Source organism: Doryrhamphus excisus, linkage group LG3 (assembly GCF_037039965.1).
Source record: "Doryrhamphus excisus strain RoL-2023G ecotype Guam linkage group LG3, RoL_Dexc_Guam_v1.1, whole genome shotgun sequence".
Classification (NCBI taxonomy): Eukaryota; Metazoa; Chordata; class Actinopteri; order Syngnathiformes; family Syngnathidae; genus Doryrhamphus; species Doryrhamphus excisus.
Window position 1 is genome coordinate 16,131,163 of NC_136359.1, and position 20,788 is coordinate 16,151,950.

Below are 20,788 nucleotides of genomic sequence, written 5' to 3' on the forward strand. Positions count from 1 at the left end.
ACGCAGTACTTAAATGTGTTTGATGAAGTCACGCTGCACTTTGTTAACTTCTATTTTTTTTTCGACTTTGTCTCTCTTGATTTCCTTCCATCATTTTCTGTCGATTCCCTGTTTCTAAACGGAGTCCCACAAGAGGGCGCTGCAATACGCCATATGTCTATCAGAGCTCAAGTAACACTAAAATGATGTTCGCAGTAAAATAACATTTTAAGTGTGTTTTTTGTCATTAAATACGCCACTTGATCCACTTACATTCAAATAAACTAATGTGAGATTGAATTAGTCTTCACTTCATTGAATCTCTGAACATGCTCTGTACAAAAGGGTGGATGTACACTTATACAAAAACAATGCATTTGATTATAAATCATAAAAGATGATTTCTAAACTGAAAAAAACACATTTAAAGTAGTGTAGAGGCTAAAATATCCTGTTTATCATTATTAGAACATTATTCTAAACCTGTGTCGACTCCTACCATGTAAAATAATAATTAAGTCTTATTAATGTGGACCAGGTTTTCTTTCAGCTGCACCTGGAGCACTGCCAACCCCACCAGACCTCTGCTGTTCCCGCATGAGACCACCTTACACTGGATGCAAGCGTGGAGGCAGGGTATGGGGGCTGTGGAATGTATTGGCCCCTGCGTGTGATGTGATTGTTTGCAGAGAAATGGCTTGACCTTGCCCTGTGATGCCACACACACACACACACACACACACACACACACGCTCTCTCGTTGTGGAGGAGCTGTAGGTGTGTGGGACGAACCTGCTGAGTGCAGGAGGTCTGGGACCCCTTCGCCACTTCCTCCAGACGGAGAACAGAGGATCCAGTCAGCTGAAGCCCGGATGGGACAATAATAATGAGCTGTCCAGCCACCAGCGCCACCTCATTTCAGGTATGATTGAAACCTTCTCCTCCCACTTTTCATCTGCCTCACTTGCCAGACAGCTGCAAACAGTCAACGAGGGGGAAATATACTGTATACGTTTCCAAATATAAAGTAATACAAGACTTAAAGACCAAGTTCCACGGCAAGTCTAAATGTTCCTGCTTGCACAAAATGTTCTTGCATGATACAAGGACAAGACATTTATCCATTATCCATCTATCATATTGATGGACTTTTTTGACAACATTTTAAGTAGTGTATTGCAGTATTATATTTTCCTTCATGTTTTGAACTTGTTTGTAACTGAGGGGCTTCATTAAAGTAAACAGATCAGTCTCTCAGCATATATAGCGGACTGACATGACACTTTGAATTTAGATTTTATTATGACCAAATCTTTCGTGAAACGACATCTGAGTATGTCGCCACAAATATCGAGTACTGCCTGTGTACATTCTAGTTCCAATGTGTGCATTTTATTATTCATTTTAGCGTTTACAAACAAGCTTACGAATGGCAAATGGCTGCAGTTAAAAAATAGATGGGCTGTTGCAATCACAGTGTAAAAATTACGAAGTATATATATATATATATAATTTAGATTACCGACACATTATTTTCAATCATATGCAAGAACATTTGTAAATGCCACATTTGTAAATTTGCTGGGTTTGATTTGATGTGTTGGGATCAAATTCAAAATTCTGCATAAACTCAAAAAATTAATTTAAGTATTTAAGCGACATCATGGTTATAGGTCACTATTTACATATACTGTAATTTCAATTATACTTGACAATATATGTTAGAAAAGTGGGGAGATTTATCGAGATCGAGATTTATGACACTATATGTAATCATTTAAAAAAATGGCCTGTGATGAACAGTTAAAAACCCTATAGTCAAATAATTACTTTTGCAGTATTTTCTTGATTATTTTTTTGTATAAGGCTATTCGACAAAAAATAACATATTTCAATCGAATGCATGACTAATTAATAGAAATAATATCAATTAAGAAAATAGCTGTTAAATCGATACATCACTATCACTAGTGTATTTCTGTCATGCTTCTTTTTGACCAATTTTTATGAACTTTAATTGTATTGTTATTATGTAGAATTTCCAGTCTCGCAAACATACATTATTACAACTTCATCATCACGTGATTCCGGTGTCTATACTACAGTATAGACACTGTATGTTGAATCATTTGACCCTTTTTCTTAAGTATTCCTTTATCAAATGAATCACATAAATGATAAAATGCAACATATTTTAGGTCACGTGTTGAGGCTGGCTTCCAATGGCCACACAAGCCGCCATAGTAAAAGATTATATCGTGTCCATTATGGCTCCAGTCAACGACACTATGGCAGACGATGCGTAAATGTCTCTCTCATCCTGAATGGATTGGCCATGTGTAACGTGGAAGGCAGGAGGGACTTGACCTCCTGGTGACCCTCCTCATGTTTGCCCCCGGTGATGTGGACCCTCAGTAATCCGGTCAGTGTGGTGATCCTCGCCAATCTCGACATCCAGATTACACGTGATTGTTTTGTGACGTCATATTCTGCCTTTCGCGGTTAAACAAGCACAAAACAGTAAATGAGTCGAACCGAAATCATTATGCAGCTATGAATAGATATGTAATATAATTGAGGAGTGTAACAATATTCAAAAACAAAGGACAGGGGAGCACATGCCTACGCACGGTGTTGACCAATAGGAAAGCAGGAAAGCCACATGAGGCGGGGCTTCGCGTCTCAGCCGGACTTGACTCCATTTGTAATGAAGGATGTGATGAGCTGGGTCCAGATCGGGGCTGGCACCGAGTCGGTGAGGGCAACCGGGAGAGAAGCAACACTCAGGGCCCGCGAATTAAAGCTGCAATGATCTGATTGGGCTGCGGAAGGCGGCAGCTGCGCGCTCACGGGGAGCAAACGATAACCATAACTGCGCATGGAATATGCCGAATTTTTTTGACAAGCTCTCACTGAAACGCCTGGACCGTTTGGATTGTTTTATTCAAAAGGAAATTAAAATAAGTTCCCGTTTCAGGATGATGAGCGTGTTTTGTACAGTGACAACAGTGTACTGTGTTTGAGGTATAGTGCTTGCATGCCGGCCTTTGGAGGGGGGGGGCACTAATACAAAATGCACACTTGATGTCACTAATACGCCACTGTGTGTATTTTTCATTTACAGCGCGACTCTTGCAGTTTTGCCACTCTTATGTCTTAATGTTAACTTTATTCATCAATTAACGGTGAACCATAATGCAACGTCTTTGTCGGCCCTTAACATGCGTAAAAAACAAAGTGAAAGGTCAAGTGGATGAACCTTTAATCTTCTTTTAAGTGGAAGCCAATAATTAGCTTACACAATAAGTCATTGTGTTATTTTGCAAAGGAAGCACATCAGACATGTTCTGTAAAGTGGTCATCACCAAATAGAAGTCAAGACCCAAACTGAATTATAACACCCAATTCATTTTATTTATCGATTTATTATGTTTTGGCAAATGTACATTGCACTGTATTTATTATCACATGCCTAATATGCATATATGCATTGTTTTGACCTTTATTTGTTTTGCAAAGAGACAAATGCGCAAATATTGAAAGTGTGTATAAGCAAATTCCAAAAATGTTGAGCTGATGATGTTGTTTTTGGTCAGATCCTAACTTGATGTGTATATATATATATATATATATATATGTGTGTGTGTGTGTGTAGGGGAACATGGCAAACGGAGGCGACCAATTCGGTCTCGCTGAGCGTCCAGACTCAAACTGCATGGATTCTCCCAAGGAAAACAAACAGGAAAGTCCAAGCAGCTACAATTTTAAATCATCTGCTTCACCACTGACACCCTCCAGCCATCAGGTATGTGTAACAATTTAGATTACGGAAACATATTTAAATATACATCCTGATTAGTAAATAAAATGTATATTTATTTTACGTAGCCTATTTTATGTATTAGAATATAAACAAGCGTGTATTTTGTGTGTTGTGCGTGTGTGTTTTGCTGCAGGGGATGGAAGGAATCAAAGTGTACCTTCATGACAGGGAGCTCTGGACGAGGTTTGACGAAGTGGGAACTGAAATGATTATCACTAAGGCTGGAAGGTATCGGAAAATGTTCATATTAATTGCACGAATTTCACATTTAATACATAGTAGCCGGCCATCCCAGTTTACTGCCCTACTCATTTGATTACATAGGAACCAGTGTGTTCTGCATAATATTGATTCAATGCTGTGATATTCTTTCTGACTGTTCGAAAAGGAGAATGTTCCCTAGTTACAAGGTGAAGGTCACAGGTCTCAACCCCAAAACCAAATACATCCTACTCATGGACATTGTACCCGGTGATGACCATCGCTATAAGTTTGCAGACAACAAATGGTGAGTTTCATCTCTCTTTATGCACGTATGGCCTTGTCAGCGTTTCATATAGTACAAAATGTATTAAATGGCTGCATTGTGCGTTCTTATAAAAAAATTAAAAAAAAAATAAATATACATACAGGTATATGGACAATTTAAGTTTGCAAAAACTGTAAACATTGAAAAATCTTATTTACCTCAGCATATAATATGTTGATTTCTCGGAATAAGTCTTAAAAAAACAAGGTTTATGAGACTAATGTCTATGGTCTTGCCTAAAAGTCAGGCCATCCTTCCAGACGGTTTTGGCCTAATTCTCTCCACTTCCCTCCGCGTCTACCCCCTGGTTAAATCACCCTGTGGAGGGTTCACGGGGCGGACACACTGCACGGAACAGATTAAACTCTCTCATTCAGATCCATGCTTTGCTGAGTTGGGAAAGCAGATGAGAGAGATCTCACGGTGTACTCACCACTTATAGATTGGTGTAAAATATATTTTAAAAACGTATTTATTGTTTGGGGAAATTCAATAGTTTTATAGACACGTACAGATGCACACACACACACACACACACACACTCTGTGTGCTTCAATCAAGGGCATGACTCTCGTGCAAGTTTTATTTTTTATATCCTTTAATATATATATATATGCATGCATATTAGCTATATTTGTTTTACCTTGTTTTAAACCTTCACCCTTCTGACCCCTTTGAGGATTTCTCGGTGCTCTTTAATGTTTCATGTGCACTTTACATAATGTAACATTAAACGGTTATATATTGCTAATTTCTATGGAGCTGTGCAAGTGTAGACTTGCAAACTACAAATAACTCACTTATGCAAATCATTGCCCGTGATATGTGTATGTTTGTATGTGTGTGTGGGGTGGGGTGGGTGGGGGTTGAAGGGTGTACTTCAAGCGCCGTGTAAAGTAGAGTTGAGTGATACTGCAACGATCCGATATCAAGTTACTACCGGCCCAGTGTTGCTGAGACTGATACCGTTACTATTAACTTGACGCTTTACAAACTCTTTAATTGAACTGTGATTTTGCTTTTAATTTGATCATATTTCTAATGCACAAGACAAAAACATTAACAATGTTATTTGTGAAAACACAACAATCTAAGGCAGTGTAACAATATCAAACAAGTAATACTATTAGTCTAATAATATGAACAACAAACAACAAATAGCTATCTTCACACTAGAATCGATTCCACACTTGATAACACACTTGGTATCAATATGGTTACTGTTTGGATCGGATCACTGCCGGGATAGACAGACCGGCCAGTGTGGACTGGATGTTGATGAATGGATGCGATGGTCACGTGCTACATCCATATACAATATACAGTGTGTGTGTGTGTGTGTGTGTGTTCTATAGGTCTGTAACGGGAAAGGCCGAACCGGCGATGCCGGGCAGACTCTACGTGCATCCGGACTCTCCTGCTACGGGGGCCCATTGGAGCCGCCAGCTGGTGTCTTTCCAGAAGCTCAAGCTCACAAACAACCACCTGGACCCATTTGGACATGTGAGCATTGCTGCTTAATTGCAGGTTTTTAATCATATGCAATAGCACAGTATGTCATCGGTTTCAAACGGTACGGGTAATGTTTTCGGCTGGACCAATTGACCGTGATTTTAAATAAATAGCTGTGAGAGGTGTTTTTAGTTTTGCAAGAGTGATTGCACTGCTTTTAAAAGCTGCAGACGTTCGACGCGGCTCGTTTTGTGGTGAATAGAAGTCAGCAGCCATCACAACAGAGCACAAATCATCGAGGGGCCACATGAGTGCACACTCTGGTTCCTTTGCAGCGTCCCGCTGCAGCGCCAATTAGGCTACCAGCAGCATGCCGACGTGCATTGTTTGAAACAAATACAAAACATCACATTTCCAGGCCCCTAAGTAATGATCCGCAAGACTTGTGAAGTCCATTAGTTGAGGCATGTCACCGGCGGACACGTCATTGCGATTAAACTGAGCCCCGTGGATTAAGGCGCGCACGGGCCCATTTACACGCGCACAAAAAAGGCAAGCGATTCAAAGAAGAGAAAAAAAAACGTGTGGGGTTTTCATTGTCATGGGAAGTCCGGCATGTTGTGTCAGGATGCTCACAGGTATTGCTCTTGTGCAACAGTACATTATACGGTCACATACTTTGGTAATAATCACCAATAATAATAAATGTGTCGTTGTGAGTTGAATAAAACTGTCAGTTGCGCTACTTACAACTGGGAATTAAAATTATGGGTGCATTTCTATTAATTTGAATAGAAAAAGTTCATTTATTTCTTCATTTTGTCATAATTTTGATCACAGCCAGCATTTCATTGGTCATTGTCTGAATTGAACCATATTATAATGTATTGAGATGTATCTCTGTATTGTAGATTTCTTGTACAACCCAATGAGATCTGATTTGTATTAGAAAGTATGTCCCGGAGAGCGGACTAATGGTCAGTTTTGCTGCAGAAGTCTTAATGGAAGAAAATGTTTAGTTTGTAGTGATGTAGAGCTGCACTCTGTCATACTGAGAGCCGAGGGGGAATTTTCTCCCATGGCACCTCCTTTGCCGAAATGAGAAAACAGTTTTCTAGGATGCAGTGTGCTTTTGCATCACTCCCAAGGACAATAATAAAGATACTGCTAAATTGTATACCTAGCTCGCATTGTCAATACAAAAATGTGAATATAAAAAAAAGGATATATAGACAACCAGGTGTATTTACAACCAATACATGTACTTTAGATTGGGCCAAGTTCCTGTAAGACCAGTGGTATGTACTATACAGACGACCCTGGGCTGCAAAAAGAAGTCTGTGTTCATCTTGACTTCCCTATCTTTGATCTTGTGTGTCATGAATCTCTTGTCATTCAAACTGAAGCCATCTTAGAAATATGTTGTTGTAACACGACCGGTCACTCAACCCTCACCCTCTCAACCTCACCCCTGTGCAGATAATACTCAACTCCATGCACAAATACCAGCCTCGCCTCCATATTGTCAAGGCGGATGAGAACAATGGATTCGGCTCCAAAAATACAGCTTTCTGCACCCACGTCTTCTCCGAGACCGCCTTCATTGCTGTGACGTCCTACCAGAACCATAAGGTCAGTGCAGGGCACATTTTTGCATGCATACATGTATGTTTTAGTGGGGAGGTGACATTCTAAAGGGTGTTTCTGGGTTTGGGAAAGGTAGGGCCCTTAGCGGAGTTGCCAATGGAACATTTGACATCGCCACCAACCTGTATACTCAATGAGGAACAATACCACTGAAAACTCACAGTACTTTCTTCAGGCTGTTAATTACCAACATTTTATCTTTGCAATGTTGTACTCTTGTTTTCCATGATGTGTAAGTTCCATATCACGAAGAAGGTGTGTTTGAAAGCCTGGTGTCATGTTTGACACTCTTAAATCTCATCAACAGTGGGGTATGGGATCGTCAGCAGCAGTAAGAATAGATTTTATTATAATACAAATCCCCTCTTTAATCAATAAAACTTAAAATGAACGCTCATAAGGCAACAGTAATACATATTGTAATCACCATTGACTCCGCTGACCACATGAATGACAGGTGAACACTACACACCAAACTCATCCTTTACTTTTATGACTGACTGTTTTACAAATGCCTTTTGTCGCTTTCAGGCCACCGTGCATAGCGACCTCTGGGGCTAAGTTAATATCCTGTAACTGAACTTGAATTACCAAAAAAAATGAAATTCTTAATACTGCAACACTGGCTTCTATTATAAATGTACTAATTGAAAGTGACGATACTGCTAAGAAAGGAGCTGTACATGAGAAACACCATTGCAGTGCATTCTGCAACTCAAGGTTAAAGAAAATCCATTCCTCCATCCTTTTTCTGTGCCGCTTATCCTCATTAGGGTCGCATGTTTGAGAATAATATTAAAATGTATTATAATTATTGACAGGCCGAGATTAACCCTCTGGATTTTGACTCATTTTACAATACTTTTATGTACTGTTTATGCCCCAAAATGTAGTCCAAAAAGTCTTGAGTCTCATTTAAAAAGTTTTATTGTATCAAGTTTTTAAGTAAAATCAGTTCTTGTTGTGTGTTTTAAGATATCCATTCATTGAGAAACAAAATGTTGTTTTGCGCAATGCACATTATGTAAAACAACCTTAATAATGAAAATGCGCCATAGTATGTTTTCATGTATTATATTAAGATCTGTGCTTTATCATTCATTGACTCCAGTGGAGTGCAGCAAGTCATCAGGTATGATGTACTGGTGCAGTATATACACATATGTATGTATACACCGTTGGGGTGTCCACATAAAATATTCCCATCCTAATTTTTTCTGAAGATGAGCGGAAATAACATTCACTTTGCAGAGATCCATCATAGTTGCAAATTTGAAAACAACGTAAAAAAAAGTGTGGACATCTATGTTCCACTGAAGACCTTCATTTGCATAATCTCCTAACCTCTTGTCCAAACCTTAACCATTATGAGAGGGTTCACTGTTCTTGATCCAGTTAAACCTTAAGATGGAGTCTTGCCTAAAATGTTCTCACTCCAGATGTCTCGCTCTCTCTGAAGATCTCAATTACACACACAAACGGTTTGCTTTGTTTATATTATTTGTGTCCAAAAAGTCTATTCCGATCGCCTTTGTTTGTGTGTAATTACTCTGTTTTGGTGCACATATGTGAAAATAGATTTGCATATGTGGGCGTGTGTCTGTCAATGTGTGAGCCCGAATGTGTATGTGTGTGAGAGAGAGAGAGAGAGAGAGAGAGAGAGAGAGAGAGAGAGAGAGAGAAAGTGTCACTCAGTAAAGACCATGCATGTCACACTCCAAACACAGATGACTGAGGCTTCAAGCCCCTCTCCTCATTGCGTTCCACATGATTGCTGTGCCTGTCAGTCACATTTGATAGAAAATTCTAAACTCACAAATACAGTTTCAAAATAATTAATCCACTTTTCATCCAAAATTGCTTGCAATTGCACTTGAGAACTTCATTGTAAAAATTAAAGGCACATATTTACTCCATTATACTGATACAAAAAAGCAATATCAACTCATATTCCAAGGTTGCCAGATACAATTTTAGTTGATGTTAATGTGTAGTGTTTATCAGCCATATCATTTCCATGAGTACTTGTATGGTAAAATTGATTGTCAGATTGTGCAAGTGGCTAAAGATTACATTTAATTTCTGTCAACAAAAAAATATACCACCACCACCGACTCCCAAATGGTATAGTAGTATAAAAGTAGTAATATAAAAAAATTGTCACAATAACAAGTTAAACTGCATAACTTGGCCAGAATAAAGTAACACACACCTGTCTGGTATTCACATACATGTCGTAGGGTGTGCAGACGCACGCACACACACACCAAAAGCAGTATCAGAGAGGTGACCAACAATTTATTCATGTTGTACATTCATTCACAACTGCCATGAGTGACTTAACTTCGCCAAAGAACCATCATTAGCTTAAAACAAAGATAACTAATGCACATGCACGTGTTACGTGGGTTATACTTTACGTATTGAAAGCAGGAAAAGGATGTTGTAAAAGCAGAGGGCAGGATATAATTCTTGTAGCACATTCCAGTGCAGCCTGTTGCATACAGTCCCTTTTAAGGAACATCGTGGTTACACGTGTACGATTCAACACGTCCGAAAAGGAATAGCATGAAATGGAGCTTATTTTATTTGACGGTGTAAATATAATATGTTAACATGTTATTTGTATTTGTGTTATAGCAATATTATATTGATTTTGTTATGCATATTTTAATATATAGTAGCTCTGCTGAGTATGTAGTTGCTATCAGTATCTTCTCAGCTATCAGATCTGAGCTGGTGTTGAGTATTTAGCTCGCCTGCGTTCTCACACAGTCTGCTGCCAAACACACGCTTCCCTCCATGAGAAAAGTTTGAAACCCTAACATCAAAGCTCTGGACCTCTAAAAGCTTTGGCCTGAAAATGCTTAAACCTGGCGACTGTTTGGCTAAACAGTTTATTCAGTGTCAGCTGGCGAGAACACTGTCCTCTCCGTCAGGAACGTCAGCGGTTGAGGAATGTTGGCCAGGCAGAGGTTTAGCGGGGCAGCTTTTAACATCTACAGGGCCCCTGCTAATAATAAACCATCGACTTTCATTCGACGGAGAGAAGGTTTAAAAGGGTCTGGTGTGCCTGTGTGCATGTATGGTGCTGTGGATGTGCTTTGTCGGCACAGGTCTATAAAAGAGCCCCTTTGTTTTGTCCTCAGATTACTCAGTTAAAGATAGAGAACAATCCCTTTGCAAAGGGCTTCAGAGGCAGTGACGACAACGAGCTGCACCGCATGGCAAAATTGCAAGGGTGAGTACACTCGTGTGTATTTGTGTGTGTGTGTGTGTGTGTGCGCCCCTATGTCAGTCAATCAAATCAAGATCACTGTATTCAACCGTGCAATGCACTGCCCTCCCAGATATCCATATAATGAGGGTACCCTTGTAAATAGATTATTGTTAACATAGTAAGTGTGGACATTTGACAAGTGCAAGTCACTGTCACATTCAACATGTCCATTCATGTCGAGTAAAAAAAAAACAAAAAAGAAATCATTTCCATGGACAAACTGTCACTGTAAAAACTGCTTTGTGCACAACTCAACTCATTTAAGTGTGAAATAAATTAAAATTTACATGTCTTAACTTACTGGCGAAACCTCTGCCATTAAATGTTTTAATTATTCATAGTATAGTACTGTATATACAATGAATTATTAACCACTATTAATAGCAAAATGTAAAAACAAAACACTCTGCCTCAGGGGAGTCTATATTACTTGCTCCAAATTAAAAAAAAAAATTCAAACCTCCAGCAAACCAATAATGGTTTAAAAGAATAGATTGTACAAAAAAGTGTATATTTTCACAATAACAAATTACACTGCATAGAAATTGACGTGAATCTTTGTTTGGCCTGAAAAAATAATTGGTGTTCATGGCTGTCACTCACGGTTTTACGTACATGTTCGGGGCACATGCACATAGGTCAGTTTCCCAAGAGGGGACCCAAAAGTGTGGTGCATATATATATATATATATATATATATATATACACATTTAATGATAGCTAATGTTAGTAGCTAAACATTGCCACATTGGTATATATTGGTCGCCCACTAACAACAAATGGCTATGTGTGTGTTATGTACTCAAAGGACGAAAAAGGCAGACTGCAATGGCATTCGTATGTTTGAATATTGGTGCCCTCTAGGCGGCTGTAGCAATGCAGTGCATTGCATAACAAAGACAAATAAAAAGCAAAAGCAAATGGCACAGATCCTCATCTTGCATGACATCGGTTTGGACTCAGTTAGGAATTTTGTGAGGCTGTAAAGCCATATTTTTTCAGAAATGTTTTGTCTAATTCTCATTCCCCTCAGGGGGATTTCACTCAAAGTACCACTGTATTTGGCAAGTGATGAGTCAATCTGGCTATTCCAATCTAATGATTTAAAAGAGAACAGCACTTTTTGGGAATTATGCCCATCATTCACAATCCTAATGTGAAACATGAACACATATTTCTTGCCCTTTTCTGTGCCTTATAACACGAGAAAACAAGTTAATATGAGCTAGCTTACAATGCTGTCATTTGGACACACATGTTTCGAATGCATCGAAACTTCTTTCGCTTCGCATTGATGCACATACTTATGCTAGTTCTGTCAACAACAGCATAGATACAGCAACAACACTAGCGATATCTGCTCTTCTTGGGATGGCTGTGTCTTCCAGCACAAGACGTGTGCTCCAGTCCTCAATAATAATAATAATAATACCGGTTTAGCTTGTTTAATATACAAGCAAGCTATGCAAATGGAACAGTGTTGGCATTTTTATTGAGGTCTTTTACCTCAAAGTAGGTATTTCCCATTGCTAGCTAGCTATTAACTTGTTTTTCTCAAAAATGCATACAGAGAAAGAGGGAAAGAAATATGTGTTCATGTTTGTGATGGACAGATGGGCATAATTCCAAAAAAGGACACTTCCCCTATAAAGCCTTATTAAGACGTTAAAAAAAAACTGATGAATCACCCAATTTATAAAACATTTATAAACCCTTCATAAAGACATTCATATAAAACCTGGCTCTTGAAAAAGGTAAATACAGCAAAAATAAATAATACCGAATAAAAGTAAAATAATAGTTGAGTGAGTTGTGTTAGTAGGATGCACCATTCAATAGTCTTATAAATGTGGCTCCAAAGCCGCTTGGCTCTCTTTAACAGGTGTGCCGGGATAACACTATATGTGTATTCTCTGAAGGAAAACTAAACTATAAAACTATATTGTCCTCCTACTCCTTCCTGTATGCATGTAGACTGAGCCAAGTGGTTAAAAAAAAAAAAAGAAAACATATAAACCGTTGTCACTTGAAGGGTGAGTTTGACCTGAAAGCTGGTCTACAGCGTGCAGCATTAACACAACATAACACAACACAAGCCCGGTGCAGTGATAGACACATGATACCACTCTACTGCTTGTGAATTGCACTGTCACTGCTCATTAGTTGCCTGTACACTGAGCTCATGACCATGATGGCGGCTGCTCTCCACATGTGAAAAGCAGTTTGGAGGATATTATCGGACCAATAGGAGACCCTGTTACTGGAAGGAGGGCGAGGGGTGCTGTGCTGTTTTGTGATGTGCAGTCAGTGCACCACCCCCTTTTTGTTATTGTGCTGCACTGGTTTGGAGACGAGCCTATATCCGAAGTGACACATGGCTGGATGTTTATTTTTAGAACGGCAAATTATCTCACTGCGGCCCTGGCCGTGTTTGTGCGTGCATGTGTCTGCTTGTGCGTGTCAGTATCTCAGCGCCAGTCAGCGAGATGTGGCCCGCTGTCCCCTACATACCACAGAGTTCACCGAGAGGGCTGTGTTTACAGAGGGAGATCGGAGCTGAAAGGGATGTAGAGTGCCTAAGTAGACTTGAAAGAAAAGCGAGAGAGAGTGAGAATAACAGGAGCATGTATAATAGAACCAGGCAGAATCTTGGACAAATACCTGTAATCTAGTCAAAGATTTCTTTCTTCATTTTCAGTAAAGACTACCCCGTGGTCCCTCGCAGCACGGGCCGCCAGAGAACATGTCCCGCCAGGAGTCCCTTCAGCGGGGAGATGCAGGGTCTGAGGCGCTCACCCGACGTGGCTGGCTCGCCCTTTAACTGTGAGAACGGCCTGAGCAGCAGCAGCAGCCCTCAGACGCTGCTTGGTGCTCCGCCCACTCAATACACTTTGTCTCATCCACATCCTCAGCACGTCCAGCAGCAGCCTCAACTTTATCACTGCACCAAGAGGAAAGGTAAGTGTGGCTCTACACTCAATAGCCTCAAAAATTAGCACAGTGGAACCTCGCTTTGCGTTTTGCATGTAACGTATTTGTAGGATTCCTTTTTAGACAAAAATTATTGTAAAAATTGTGTATTTTTTGTACACAACCAAACAGTGCACCTAAAAAATAGTCAGTGGAATTGAGTGTGTAAACAAAGCACCCACACATTGGTGACTCACTGGATAATGAATGTGGGTTCTTTTAGAGTTGGGACACTATAGATAGATCACGGCCAGGGAATACTTGAATGAAAAACTCATATCTGTCCCATTTCTTTCTCTTAATAACCACAGTAATGAGGCATACATGACCACTGTATCTTTCTGAGCGTTCGAAGAATCTGTGCTTGTTTTAAATTAAATATGGCGGCAAAAAAAGTTGCACAACTTTGATAAAGAATTTGAGAAACACTATTTGATTGAAGAAAAAGGTGGCAAAGTACACAGTTAGCGTCTCTTACAATGAGATGGTCATGTAAAAGTTCCACAATTAACACACATTGCAGAGGGAAGGCGTTCATGGAGACACATTACATAAAGTGAGCCGGGAAAGTGCATGCAATGATGATTGTACCTGCTACAGTTTAAAATAAAGTTCTAATTAGCAAGTATACTGGGTGTCCAGAACTGATTAATTGGATTTCCTTTAGAAAAAGTTTTTTGTACATTTTGGAACAGATTAATGCTGAAAACCGAGGTTCCACCGTACATCACTGTAACCTTATTGATGCTTGGTACCCTCAAAAGTAGTGATTTATGTTTTTTGACCTTTAAGCCTTTAGAACAATGCTACAAACTCTGTTTCAGAACATATCTGTACCTTTTTAGTCTTGATGGAAAAGTTACAAAGAATGGTGACCTATGAGTCCAGTAATTAGATGGAAAAGGTACAAAGAGGCGCGACCCATGAGTTGAGTAATTAGCCCTATTGGGATACATTAAGGACCGAAATTGAGTCATTCTGCAGTCTCAGACTTTTACAAGAAACATATGGGAGTACACGTGGATTTGCTTTTTATAGCGATTCTTTAAATATTTATTAGTAGTACAAGTAGGTGTTCCCACTTTAAAACTAGACTAATAAAAATATTGAGACTCAATAATGTCATCGCCTGGCTCATTAACTTTCCATCATATTGTTCATCTTTGTCTTTTCTTTGCTGGGTTATAAAAGCTAACACTAAATAACAGCCAGAAACGTAATAGATGGGTAAATCACAGGAGTAATTTATAATTGGTGTTGATGTTGAGTATGCACTATACAAAACAGGTACAGGTGTTTCATCCCTTTTCTGTTTTGAAATATAAATTTAATATATTATTCCATAATTTTTTTTCTTACCTGTCTCAATTTTAGTTATGTCTAATAAGATTTTCTCAGAGATTCTCAACTCGTGGGTTGCAACTTAAAAATGATGTAATGACCCGATGTCCGTGAATGCACCCCAAGTTCATGTCTGTGCTGCCCCGAGGTGCATGCCATGTTTACGGGTGACTGTCAAGCTTGAGCAGGAGTGGAAGGATAATGAAGTGGGGACTTAACTTGCCTTCTGTCTGATACACAGTTGCAGACATCTGCTAGAGAAGATGTTGTGTTGCAAACAGTCCTTTTAAATATAACACATTTGACACGTTTTAGTTAAATTGTCCACAGTTTGGGTCACTGCTCGTCATTGAGGGGTTATTGTGGGTGCCGCAGCCAAACCAGTTGGAACAACTCTTCTAAAAATGATGCCTTAGCCCTAAAAATAGCACAAGAACTTTGGAAATGCATTAACGATTGTCAGAGTGTTATGCCTCGTTGCTTTGCCTCTACTCATCAATATTCCCAGCAATAACCTTGAATATAAAAAGGATCAGTATATTTTGGCTGTTCTCTTGCAGTCTAGCTGTTCACTATAGCTCACTCGAGTTACCATTATGTAAGCACTATTCTTCTTCTTCTTAATTTATTTCAGACATGAATACATTAATGTATCTCACATATACACTTACAATACAATTCAAAGCATACAGTACAAGAGTTTCCTGACTACAATAAAGTCTAAGCCTGGCAAAGACTGTTTATGTCTAAATTCCCCAACAAGACAAAGACTTTAGCTCAATGCCATCGACAGTGTGATCCTTGCAGTCCATTAGGATCATCTGACCAACATCAATCAACCACTCTTTATTTTTGTGCCACAGTAAATGTCAAGCTGCAGACTGAATGCAGTTTTATTTTATGTGCACATTTTGAGCTCAGCTCAGCAATAAAACATCCTTTAAAGTAGCGGTAACTTTCTCTGTGCTGATTTAAATGTCACAACATTTTCTCTATGCAGTGGAGGAGAAGTGCTCCCCAGGAACCCGCCAGCACCCATTCAAGAGAGTGTTCCCTGGTAGCTCACCCAGCCCTGGGGAGTCCTACTATCACGCCTCCTCCTTCGCACCTCCCCCACTTCCCACTCTGCCCAGCAACCCTGGCCTAAGCCTCACCGACGCCCCCTACAGCTCGGACATGAGCCAGCGCCAGGCGTGCATGTTTGCGGGCTCTGAGAACAGACTCAATGATCACACCTGTGCGTCCTGGTCGTACACCTGCCCGCTGCCCTCCGCTATGACTCCAGTGGAGCCCTATCCACCTTACTCCCCCCATCCCCCCTACAACTCCAGCCCACAGGGCTCTCGGCTCAGCAACGTAGCCCACCACAGCTCACCGCCGCTGGGCGAGCCTGTTTCTCACGACCTCTACCAGAGCCAGAGTGCAGAAAACATTCACAGCAGGCAGATCAGTCCCCCTCTCCACAGAGAGTATCCTCGCTTCACCCCCAACCTGTCCCCCCCGCTCTACCACTCATTAGAGACGCACACCCATATCAGGTGTGGCGTTCCTGAATGGAGCGCCGCCTCATAAAAGACAAGATGCTGCATTCCACAGGGACTAATTGCATCACCTTTGTGTCATCATGTGCTGTGTGAAGTCGTCCAATGTGTTCCTCCCCTGTGCTGGATGGAGCAGTGCGTCATTAAAAACTGGGCTAGGACGTTCAAACTCAACAAAGGTCCAGACGTTGAACAAAGCCTCACATTTGAGCAGCACACGGAACATCAAAGTTTTGTTTTATTGTCTTTCTGTAACCCAAAGACTGATGTCAACCAAATGTTTGCACTGTGAGACCCGTTTAAGACCAAACCCTGAACGGAACCAGGCTGTTTTTCCCTCTACTTTGCGTCATTGTGAAAGATGTAAATTGTGACCCACTGTCAGACATTTATGGACCACAATAATCTCCCAGCAAAAGCCAAAGGGGGAGCTTTTTTATCTCTTTAGTGGAGCAAAGTACACGCTACGTGCTCGGCCCTCATGACGCATAAAAGGCATAAGTTCTGTGTGTGTGTGTTGCTATGTAAAGGCAGCGTCAGCTCGGCTCAAGAACGTTAAGAGCTCATTTGCAATGAGACAGACAGTAGTAGCCGTAGGCGCATCACCGCTGAGATAAACAGTTTGTTTAGATCGTGCTACAGGCTGAGGGACCTGTAAACACACATTCCACTGCATTCTGGGTAAATGCACATCTCAACATCACGCATCTGTCTCCGTCACACAACCCAGCCAACCAATCATCTGGAGAGCCAGCTCCGCCCTCGTCCCAAGCTGCCCAGTCAGAACTAGAGTGTGGTGAGTTCATGACAAATGTGCGTGTTTTGGTCTGTTTTTGAATAAGTCTTTGTCAAAAGTTGACCGTTGACTTGTGAGAGCTGCAAACACAATGTGGTAACATTGTGCTGTAAATGAGATATTTGATCCACTCAGGTAAATCTAAGTTTATTATTAGTCTGTTATTCGGAAACCTAATGGGCCCTTGTTATTTCCACATATAGTGTAGTTCTAGAGGAAAGCCATTTCCCTTCACATCTGGATATTATTATGGACTGTAAAAGACAACTGTGGCTCTGTGGAAAATTGAAGCAAGTCAAGATTTTTATTTTTTTGTAGCTGTTTTCTTACATTTCCACCCTGGTTTTATATGCAGTAACATGAGAAGGTGCTCAGTTTGTATAGAGCAAATACTCATCTTTCCTTAATGTGTGTGTGTGAAATGGTGCGAAAGGTGTTTTATATTATTTATTATTCTTGATTTGTTGTCATTCTTGTAAAACAAGATGCTGTTGTGCAGAGATATTACTTCAAAAGCTGGGTTCACCCTCTATTTCCACGTGGTGTTAAATAGGTGTGGTACAAGTGTATGTTTAATTGGATTCAAATTTCTATACAGAACTGAATAAAGTTTTTCAGAATTTTGGTAGCAGTTGGTTGCATTTTTCTTCTTTTTAATTAGCTAACGTGTGCAAAGTTTTGAGCGGTTTTATAGTGGACCCTCTAAACCAGGGGTCAGCGATACACCCTGGACTGGTCGCCAGCCAATCACAGGGCACATATAGACAAACAACCATTCACACTCACATTCATACCTATGGACAATTTGGAGTCGCCAATTAACCTAGCATGTTTTTGGAATGTGGGAGGAAACTGGAGTACCCAGAGAAAACCCACGCATGCACGGGGAGAACATGCAAACTCCACAAATGTAATATTGTCATAGTTGGAGCGTAGACAACTTGTTTGACTTTCCAAATACGATTTTTTACCATAATTAGAGACCTGTAGACAAGAAATAACACCCTTTAGACTTCTATTATTCTTTGTTTACGACACATTGCTCAACTAATGAGCAGGCTATGAAATCACTACAGAGACATGAGACAGCCACCGCTAGCATAGCAAGCTAGGGACCTAACTAGTTAGCCTCTGCAATCGATATACTCCAAATGTAAGTGTTTCAAGCGGAGTGGAGTAGAAAAACAAAGAAGCAAAAACCTTACCACTTCCACATGCAATGGGAGGAGAACTGTGTGTCAGACATGTCATGGCTGACTGCATGAAATGTGAAGGTAATCTAATGCCATGTAACATGACTGACACCTAATGGCCAGAATACCCTCATTTAAAATGGTGTTCAATATTTTTGGACCTATTGTCAACCACAAGAAAAAATGGGATTACATTAAGTATCAAGCAATACTACTCCACTCCAGTCCTGAAGGTGGCAGTAATTGTAACATTTTTGTAAGGATTTAGCCAAACAAATGAAGAAGTCATTGGCATTTCCACAGTGATAATCACCAAAATGTTATGGGTTCCTCTTCAGAAGATTAGATTAGCAGATTTGCCATAATCCTGCTAACATGGAAACACTGGACATGACAGAGGTAATTAACATTCCTCGTTTGGTTATTTATATTCAGTACCTTGTGAGTGGAAACAGTTCACAATTGAACTATGTACATATGAGACCGTAAAGGGTGTGATACAGCAGGATATAAGCCATCTTGTACAGTGTCCAACAATAACATTTCAACACTACAGGGTATTGTTAGCAATGTAACAATGTGGAGCACGTTGTCTTATCACACACATAAGAGAGCCTCCCGTAGCATTGCAATCATCAACAATCCCCCCAGAGTGGTTGCCATGCATACCTTCTCCGCCTTGTCTTATCTCTGACAGGTTGTTTGGCATCTCCAGTCTCCACCAGCTGGACCCCCTCACTGACAACCTGCTTGCCCACAGAGTCTGCTGGGGTTGGAGGGTGATGAAACATGGGTGCTGGTGATCCCTCTAAACATGCACATAAAATCAGTGACGTTGCATTCAACACCCGCTGTAAAGAAAATTGCATCATATAGATTTTTTTTTAAACTAGGCCTCTGTACATGTAATTGAATGTTTTTCTTTCTCTTTTTTTCTCTCACACATTGAGGTCAGAGGTTAAGCAGGCAGCTCCTCAGAGGCTCTATTCCTCCTTAACCCTTCGTTGCCAGTCCAGGATGAGGAGGGGAAAGGAATGAGGTGGGCTAAGGGGGCCTCCAGCTCTTTAAAGATGGATTGGGTCTCCTCATGCATGCTTGTACAGTAAAGAGGTGTGAAAGTCACCTAAGTTGGGTAAAAGGTCTACTGGTCCTCTTTATATGGAACACAGCTTTATCAAAGCAGTAATCTTCAAAATGAGTTTTACTGCTAATTTAAAGGTTTATTTGTAAGAATCATCAACAGGATGTCATTTGCACCTTAAAAAAATCTGAAATCTGGCTTCTAAAGCCAGAATAGTTATATTTTTTTATTACATCTTTTAGTATATCCAATTAAATGTAATGTGTAAGTTCCAGGTGGGGGGACAGGGGAACTTATGTAGTGTGTGTGTCTGTGTGTGAGCGTGCATGTGTCCGTAATCAATCAGAAGGGGACTTTCTCATCCTGTTTGAACACGAGATGGATGAACGTTTGTGATCAAAGAGCTTAAGTGGTGCTTATCTCCTGACACATGCACGTACACACACAGATCCTCCATCCACCTTTTGCACATTCTCCTTATCCCCATTCTTAACAAATTCATGAAAATAAACAACTGACTATGATGTAATCTCACATACTGCACCACACTCATCTAACACACCCAAAATGAATGTATATATATTTATATATATATGAATAAATATAATAATGTGAATAATGAATAAATATAGAATACAATGACCACTGTAAAATAACACACAAATTACTCATACTTATTTGCAACTGGAGCTGTTCAGTCCCAAGCCCAGATAATAATAACATGAAGTATAGCGCTGAATTAATGCATTTATAATTTTGATGTTGTATTGTAAAGTAGAAGAATTACAGGGGTATTCTAACAGACATTTAAAATCAAATCATCAATAAATTCCACAAATTGAGTTTGTGATATTCACACACAATCAAAGGAAATACAGCTGGAATAGGTGCATATTCTGCAGAAAGTTTTCTGTGTGGGTTATTGTGTGTATCTGCTCTATAGGAGTCCACAACTCAATACAAAGGGCTGTAAAATTACCATTACCAAGGGAATAAGATGTGCATAAAAATGTGTCATATTTTATTTTTAATGAATTGTGACAATCGATCACACACTTAAAGTGATACTGTAGTTCTCCATACAGCATTTGCTAAAAAAAAATGCAGTAATCGTCAAAATGAATTTTACTCCTAATCTAAAGGTTTATTTGTAAGA

At 40.0% G+C, this 20,788-nt stretch overlaps 1 protein-coding gene and 1 long non-coding RNA gene across 4 annotated transcripts; both read left to right on the forward strand.

Annotated features, from left to right (window-relative positions):
• Nucleotides 1–806: 806 nt before the first annotated feature.
• Nucleotides 807–17,977, forward strand: tbx5b (T-box transcription factor 5b). Of its 2 annotated transcripts, none has more exons than XM_078789749.1 (9): nt 807–901; nt 3,635–3,784; nt 3,936–4,030; nt 4,191–4,310; nt 5,687–5,834; nt 7,263–7,415; nt 10,580–10,671; nt 13,409–13,668; nt 16,022–17,977. In XM_078789749.1, the coding sequence occupies exons 1-9, from the start codon at nt 866–868 to the stop codon at nt 16,591–16,593; spliced, it is 1,626 nt and encodes a 541-aa protein (XP_078645875.1). In that variant the 5' UTR covers nt 807–865; the 3' UTR covers nt 16,594–17,977. The 2 variants fall into 2 exon arrangements, with proteins under 2 accessions (XP_078645875.1, XP_057926374.2); XM_058070391.2 differs by lacking the exon at nt 807–901 and adding an exon at nt 2,700–3,003.
• Nucleotides 17,978–18,838: 861 nt separating this feature from the next.
• Nucleotides 18,839–19,678, forward strand: LOC131128716 (uncharacterized). Of its 2 annotated transcripts, none has more exons than XR_009129684.2 (3): nt 18,839–18,950; nt 19,249–19,404; nt 19,502–19,678. It is a non-coding gene; the product is annotated as an uncharacterized LOC131128716 (long non-coding RNA). The 2 variants fall into 2 exon arrangements; XR_009129685.2 differs by having other exon boundaries at nt 19,507–19,678.
• Nucleotides 19,679–20,788: the final 1,110 nt, after the last annotated feature.